At 39.4% G+C, this 8,375-nt stretch overlaps 1 protein-coding gene across 1 annotated transcript; it reads left to right on the forward strand.

Annotated features, from left to right (window-relative positions):
• Window positions 1-123: 123 nt before the first annotated feature.
• On the forward strand, window positions 124-7,952 carry ebi3 (Epstein-Barr virus induced 3). Its single transcript, XM_057858751.1, has 6 exons — window positions 124-190; window positions 4,305-4,410; window positions 4,489-4,570; window positions 4,848-4,968; window positions 5,317-5,480; window positions 7,794-7,952. Exons 1-6 carry the CDS (start codon window positions 124-126, stop codon window positions 7,950-7,952), a joined length of 699 nt encoding a protein of 232 aa, XP_057714734.1.
• Window positions 7,953-8,375: the final 423 nt, after the last annotated feature.

Raw genomic sequence — 8,375 nt, forward strand, 5'->3', positions numbered from 1 at the left:
ACGTCAGAAATGCGTGGTTGTTTCACGCCGTGGGTTTTCCTGTGCGGCGGTATAGGTTCCTCTTTCGCTTTCACCACCAGACGCTTTATAAGGCGTCTATTTGAACCACGAAGTCACTTCATGATGACTTGCGCACGTTACTGGATTCTTCTCGTGTTGGTTGTCGCCATTGATGCGGCGACATCAGCTGGTGAGTAGCATGCAACGTCCTCTATCTGTTTGGTCTTGGAATAGAATTTTTGTATTTTTGTGAAATACTAAAAAACTATCACCCAAAAAGTCAAACAGCTGAAATGACTTGTTTTTATTTGTTTGTTTTGTTTACAAATGTTACAAGAAATTTTATCTTGGGGTGGTAAAAATGAAAGCTTTTGGCAGGGGCGCTGGAAGTCACTCGCAGCATGGGGTGCTGAGGAACTTTTATAGTTTTTCCCATCCAAAAACAGGCATTCTGCAAGGCAGAGAACGAAAAGTGGTATTTGGTATCTGGCAAAATGTCTTTTGGCATATGGCGTTTTTGGGTATCTGGCAAAATGGCTTTTGGCATGTGGCATTTGTTTTGGGATATGGCATTTTTTGGGGTATATGGCAAAATGGTTTTTAGCATATGGTTGTTTTTTTCTTTTGTTTATGGCAAAATGAGTTTTGGCATATAGAAGTTTTTTGGTACAGTGGGGCAAATAAGTTTTAAGTCAACAACCAATTGTGCAAGTTCTCCTTCTTGAAAAGATTAGAGAGGCCTGTAATTGTCAACATATGTAAACCTTAACCATGAGAGACAGAATGTGTGGGGGAAAAAAACAGAAAATCACATTGTTTGATTTTTAAAGAATTTATTTCCAAATTAGAGTGGAAAATAAGTATTTGGTCACCTACAAACTAGCAAGATTTCTGGCTGTCAAGGAGGTCTAACGAGGCTCCACTCGTTACCTCTATTAATAGCATCTGTTTTAACTCATTATCTGTATAAAAGACACCTGTCCACAACCTCAATCAGTCACACTCCAAACTCCACTATGGCCAAGACCAAAGAGCTGGCCAAGGACACCAGAGACAAAATGGTAGACCTGCACCAGGCTGGGAAAACTGAATCTGCAATAGGTAAAACGCTTGGTGTAAAGAAATCAACTGTGGGAGCAATTATTAGAAAATGGAAGACATACAAGAGCACTGATAATCTCCCTCAATCTGGGGCTCCATGCAAGATCTCACCCCGTGGCGTCAAAATGATAACAAGAACGGTGAGCAAAAATCCCAGAACCACACGGGGGGACCTAGTGAATGACCTACAGAGAGCTGGGACCACGGTAACAAAGGCTACTATCAGTAACACAATCCGCCGCCAGGGACTCAAATCCTGCACTGCCAGACGTGTCCCCCTGCTGAAGCCAGTACACATCCAGGCCTGTCTGCGGTTCGCTAGAGAGCATTTGGATGATCCAGAAGAGGACTGGGAGAATGTGTTATGGTCAGATGAAACCAAAATAGAACTTTTTGGTAGAAACACAGGTTCTCGTGTTTGGAGGAGAAAGAATACTCAATTGCATCTGAAGAACACCATACCCACTGTGAAGCATGGGGGTGGAAACAATATGCTTTGGGGCTGTTTTTCTGCAAAGGGACCAGGACGACTGATCTGTGTAAAGGAAAGCATGAATGGGGCCATGTATAGAGATTTTGAGTGAAAACCTCCTTCCATCAGCAAGGGCATTGAAGATGAGACGTGGCTGGGTCTTTCAGCATGACAATGATCCCAAACACACAGCCAGGGCAACAAAGGAGTGGCTTCGTAAGAAGCATTTCAAGGTCCTGGAGTGGCCTTGCCAGTCTCCAGATCTCAACCCTGTAGAGGGAGTTGAAAGTCCATGTTGCCCAACGACAGCCCCAAAACATCACTGCTCTATAGGAGATCTGCATGGAGGAATGGGCCAAAATACCAGCAACAGTGTGTGAAAAGCTAATGAAGAGTTACAGAAAACGTTCGGCCTCCGTTATTGCCAACAAAGGGTACATAACAAAGTATCGAGATGAACTTTTGGTATTGACCAAATACTTATTTTCCACCATGATTTGCAAATAAATTCTTTAAAAATCAAACAATGTGATTTTCTGTTTTTTTTTTCCCACATTCTGTCTCTCATGGTTCAGGTTTACCCATGTTGGCAATTACAAGCCTCGCTAATATTTTCAAGTGGGAGAACTTGCACAATTAGTGGTTGACTAAATAATTGTTTGCCCCACTGTATATCGCAAAATGGCTTTGGGCATTTTTTGGGTATATGGCGAAATGGTTTTTGGCATATGGCAGGTTTTTTTTTTTTGTTCTTTTTTTTTTTGCATATGGCACTTTTTGTAGGCCATGCTATTGAAAGACATGCACATCCAAATTTCCCATTCATTTTCAATGGTAAAAAAAACGTGTAGTTGTGATTTTAGACCATATTATCTTATCATTATAGCGCATCGACATTCCATTGGCACCCAAATAAGGACTTGCGTTCCTGACGCGCCGCAGATGTGCCTGTTGTATTACAGGGGTTACCAGGGTAAGAGGGGAGGGCGCTGGAGGTCACCTGCAAACATAGTGAGTGCGTACCCAGGAATCAGCAGCCTCCCTTAGAGGTCCTGCCCCCCATTGGCTTTCCTGTTGATATCATGTCACTTCCTGATATTTTGACATACATGGGATCGACTTACATATGGCGGAAAACACAGACAAGACTGAAAAAACAGATTCTGCTCCTACACCCCTCTTTAAAATAAACCTCTGTATTTCAAGTGAAAAGAACTGTTGTGTTTGATAGAACAATATGTCTATATGCTGCCATAGCAGATTCATGGCGCATTAAGCCCCCGAAATATTTTTTATTTGTCCGTTTTACCCTGAAAACCCCTATTTACAGACGTCACACAACCGCTTTTGTTTTAACCCAGCCATAAAACTAAGGTGATTAATTGTATTTATTATTCAAAATATTTGTCATTTTTAGCTTAGAATCATTATTTTATGTCTAATATTTCGTTTAAAAAAAAAACAAACAAAAAACGACTTTACCCTTTAAAGCCTGTAACATGAAGCAATTGTCAGAGAATCCGAAAATTTAAAAAATAAAGTCCTAATGGTACTTTTTTCAAATTTGTAGAAAAAGAAAAATCAAAATGAATATGTGTAATAAGCGCTATAATATCTATAACCCTAGCTAAATCCAGATTTTTTTTTCTCATGGAACCTGCAGATGCATGTGTTGATTTGTATCCATCATTTAAAAATTTTTTTTTTTTTAAATTCTAAATTCTAAATTCGTCTCAAAATAATGAAATTCTAAGTGTATCAAATGTGACACATTAGGCTATAATGGGTTAAAAAATCATTCACTCGCATATTTTAAACTTTTAAACAAATTACGTCACAATAAAAAAAATGGCGCCTGAAAAAAAGGCACGGATATCTACCTCATAACTATAGCTTAATTGTATTTTTTTGTTACTGTCGCATTTTCTCCGATATATTAGATGATAAATAATCGATCCAAACAAAGGGGAAAAAAAAAAAAAACGTTTAAATGGGTAAATATGTGAAAATGAAAATCTTGATGTCTGCGATTTCTGCATTGCGACCCTTGTTATATTGCTTTGTTTCACCCACAAAATCCCCCCAAAATGTGTGCTGTGGCCATTCGCAACTGTGTCTTGACACTCAGTGATACATGCTACATGGAGTTTTAGGATCAAAACAAGGTAAGTACGCGATAATATCTCGTTAAAGTCATGGCGTCTGTAATTCTGCTCTCGCGTGCTCTCGCCTCCAGATAGGGTTTTTCTGTTTAAAAAACATTTTTTTTTTAAATAAATGCCCTCCTGTTCAAAAATTTTCATCCCCCAGAAAATGGAGATTTTAAGCTTTCCAATGATGTATCACACACGCATATCGGACAATTTTGAAATTTGGCCAAATTGGGGGTCTCAGAGCTGAACTTGACCTGAGTGTTTTCTGCCATATACGTCAATGGAATGCAAGTATGTTGGCATTAATAGAATCGACATACATGGCCATTAATGGCATGGCCTTACTTCACAACCTTCAGAATCACACGTTTTTTGCGATTGAAGATAAATGGGAAATTCGGACGTGCATGGCTGTCAATGAAAACAAAGACAACAACAACGACAGTTAGAACCAGCTTTAGACTACATTTGGATTCAAACTTGTTACCTTACATCAGTGAGTCAGATGTCCTGACCACAAAATTCCATACAATTAGAAAAAGCAACTGATTAATTATTTTTTTAAAATCCTGAATTAGATGTTCCAGATGTGCACTGTTGGTGTGCAAGTTACCCCAACGTCACCTTCTGCTCGTGGCCTGAGCCCGCTAATGTATCACCTCTGCGCTACATTGCCTCCTACAGGTAGAATTGTGTTATTACAACTACATTGATTATTGTGGGTTTAATAGTATTTGTGTAAAACTGTTTTTTTTTCCCCAGTGAGAGACGGCACCCATCAATCAGCAAACCGTGCCATCTTACTCCACCCGTTTCCTCCTCTGCCTCATCCTCTTCAGAGCAGGTGCCACTTTTAACTCATTGACTGCCAGTGACGACTGTAGACATCTAAAGGATTGGACGTCTGTTGTCATCAATGACACTGAAACTTGATCATTTGCATTTTGTCCTAGCTGAAAACCATTGCGGGCATTGAATTTTAACTTGAGTTTGGGGAGTAAATAAGGAGAAATATGTTAACCTATGTAATTACATAGTAATAACATAGCTATAGCACCTGACTAAAAATAAAACTTTTCCCCATATAAGTCGTGATTATTTATTTATTTGTTTTTTTACAGCTGTGGCACTGTCACCTGCCCAACTTAAAGCTTCTGACCGATTACGTCATCAACGTGACAACACTGTGGTCAACAGGAAACAGTACCTCTCACCTCAAAAGCTTCATGCTGGAAGACATTGGTGAGTTTTAACCCAAGTTGTTCACCGCATCATCCAAAATGATAGGAATTGTTGACAGTTAATCCGCCTATTTGCGCCAATGTGTCCAAGAAATAAATAGGATAGAAAACTATTATATACCTGAACCACTTACGTCATCCGGATTAGTTCATGATTAAAATTGTTGAATAACACGACAAAAAAAGTCAACTTTCAATCACATTTGTCATAGGGTTCATAAGATTGCTACAAATGTGTATTGCAAGTACATGTTTGTGTTTGACTGACGCATCAGACGGCAGAATTTGGATCCATGGCAAAATCTAAACTCTTAAGTCAACGCTCACCAGTGACATCTTCTGCTTGCAGTGAAACCCGACCCCCCTGTGAACGTCAAGGTGTCCCCCCACCATAACAGGAAGGTGTTGATTGAGTGGTCGGCCCCACCGACGTGGTCTCACCTGGACATGGCGCCACTCAAGTACCGGATCATGTACCAGTGGGAGCACAAGGGCCAATCCATGTCTGTCAGTGTAAGTTCTCTTCTGCTAATGTCAGAGCTTTGGTTGTGGTCATCAATCATTTGGTATTTGCAATTTGCAGGGTACATCCAGGCAATTTACTGAAAGCACTAATATATGAAAAGCCACCACATTTTTGGAGCACCAATGGCCTAACGAGTTCATAATGTTTTGAATATTACCTTGAACGGCTCAAAAATCATTCATTCATCAATCAGTGTGACATTCCAATGACTACTACTGTAATTTTCGGACTGTAAAAAGCTACTTTTTTCCTTTATTTTGAATCCTGCGGCTTTTTTGTCGATTTATTTGGGTTAATAGGTAACACTTTATTTGACAGCAGTGTCAAAAATCTAAGCCTGAACGATATATCGTTTAAACATCGCCATCGCAATGTGCGCGTGCCCGATAATCCCATCGCAAGGACGTGCGATAGTTTTTTTTTGTTTTTTTAAAATCCATATACGCCTTGCTTTCTGCTCTGCGCACAGCCTCACACCCTCCCTCTCCCAGCCCTTTGTTCCTCTCAGTCACTGCGGCACTTGCTTATTAAAGTTAACGATGGCTTTGATCTGGCCAAAGAAGCCAGGCAGCAATCTGTCAATCATCGTTTAACTTGTTAAACAGTTTCTGCAAGGAAGCCGCGCTGGAATGAATGTGTGCGTGTGTGGAGATGTTGGAGACATATAAATGCCAGAAGTGATCATGAGGAGTTTGAAATTTCTACATGTCACTCCAACGCTCACAGCTAAGGTAGATAAACAGAAGCATTTAATAAAGGCAAGCATTTATCTACTACAGTACTTTATTTTTGTTAAAAATTATTTGGTTGGACAGTTTTGTTTAAAACTGATCAATATTATGACATTTTAAGAGCTTAAAAACCATTTATTTATGTACATTTTTTAAATCACTTTGGGAGGAAAAGTGAGAAAAAAACATGTCTTATATGTATGTCCTTCCAATGCTAAATCTGAATAAATACAAAAAACACACACACACACAAAAAGAACAAAAATTTGGGGGTGGGGGGGGTGGGGTGCGCAACTTTGTGGTTTTTCACTTATCGCGGCGGGTTCTGGTCCCCATTAACAGCGAAAAACGAGGGATCACTGTACACTGTGGTGATGGTAAGTCATCCAAAACCTTTCCAAACAGCTATTCAAGTCATCTAGTGAAAAAAAAACATATATATATATTTTTTAATATCGCAATATAATATCGCAATATATCGCAAACCCCCAAAAAATCGCAACAAGTTTTTTTCCAACATCGTTCAGGCCTACAAAAATCTGTCATAATTATGAAATGACATCATGTGCTTTACTGAATTCTTATGACAGATGTCATTAAATGTCATCCGACAAATTATGTCACTAACTCCATTTATGTCCAGCTTGGATATTTTACACTCATTCAAAGGTGAGATAACTTTCATGTTCATGATCACTTTCATGTATATTGACTCTTGACGAGTCTAATCAAATGATGTACAGTAGACGTGCTGTGGTCCACGTTGTCACGGACAACAAGGTTGCTGATGGCTGGAAATCTGAGCAGTTATTGAATGCGACACGAGCAATACTTCGCTCATCTGGACCCGACTGCAACTTTCTATTTAATTCCTTCCTACTGCAACTCGGCCTGTCAAATTAATTAAAAAAAAAAAAAAAAGCAATAAAGGATAATTTCTTGCGGCACACCTGACGATCTCTCACCGCACACTAGTGTACCACGGCACACTGGATGAAAGACACTGGTCTAATGACATTCTTATGGCACCACTGTTAATTAAAAACTCACAATTAATGAAACAACTGGAGCAGTAACTGAAGAAATAATTAGCACAGAACATGAATTTTGATTGTTATTTACATCTGTAGCGCTGCAATGCATGCTTGGTGGCATGTTGGACGATAACAGTGTTGACAGCAGTTGGCAGTAGAGGTTGACTGTTGCCCCCAAGTGAGCAGTGGTGGCCAGTTTCTTGAAGCAATGAAGCTTGGTTCAAATTGGTTTGGTTCAAAGCTTCATGGTGGTTCATTTGGTCTTATGACGGTCGTATGATACCGCTGTCAAGTAAAGTGTTACTGGTTCATATCGTTTGGTGTAAATATCCCATAATACAGTGAGGACAGCGGCGGCTTATAGTCCAGTGCGGCTTATTTATGGGCAAAAGCCCTTTTTCGTGCCAAATTTGAAGGGTGCGGCTTTTAGTCAGGTGCACCTTATAGTGCAAAAATTACGTTATTTGCCACCCATAGATGTAAAACTGTCAATGCTCCTGCACCCTTGCTTATTCTGGCCTTGTGTTTCCTGCAGCTGGGTCCGTTGGAGAGAACAAGCATGGAGGTGATGGGTCTGAGTCCAGGAAGGAAGTACATGTTTCAGGTGTGTGCTCAGGACCTGCTGGGCCTGGGCCAGTGTAGTCTCTGGAGCTGGCCTGTCACAATCACTTTACCCACAAACAAAATGTCTTAAAGCAACGTTGTGTTGAGATTCATTGAATGTTATGGATATTGCGACAAGTATAAATCCCCATAGAGGTTCACAATATATTGATGACCCGCTAATGTTACGTAACCTACTGGCAGTTAGTTAATTTGTCAGTGTCGCTAATCAGAGTAAACTACTGATAGCAGTAGGCTAACGTTAATAGCTGCATGCATAGACTTCATAATACATATAACATTCATAATATATATAACATTATGAAGTCTATGCTGCAGGCGACTCCTACTACGAGACCAGCTTTTTCCTTTTATTTTGTATTTTTGTTTATCACAAGATGTTAATATATCTGTTCAATGAATAAGAAATACTTAATATATTCTATTTTAATATATATTTAATCAAACTTATATTTATATGTAAAAAATAAATACAGTTGAAATCATGTAAAAT

The sequence above is a fragment of the Corythoichthys intestinalis genome, chromosome 15, assembly GCF_030265065.1.
Source record: "Corythoichthys intestinalis isolate RoL2023-P3 chromosome 15, ASM3026506v1, whole genome shotgun sequence".
Classification (NCBI taxonomy): Eukaryota; Metazoa; Chordata; class Actinopteri; order Syngnathiformes; family Syngnathidae; genus Corythoichthys; species Corythoichthys intestinalis.

What these genes read in the sequence shown, in the direction of transcription:
- ebi3 (XM_057858751.1), top strand. Translation starts at nt 124, where the DNA reads ATGACTTGCGCACGTTACTGGATTCTTCTCGTGTTGGTTGTCGCCATT. An exon ending in TGATGCGGCGACATCAGCTG is followed by an intron (nt 191 to 4,304) that starts GTGAGTAGCATG and finishes ATCCTGAATTAG; the next exon opens with ATGTTCCAGATGTGCACTGT. An exon ending in CGCTACATTGCCTCCTACAG is followed by an intron (nt 4,411 to 4,488) that starts GTAGAATTGTGT and finishes TTTTTTCCCCAG; the next exon opens with TGAGAGACGGCACCCATCAA.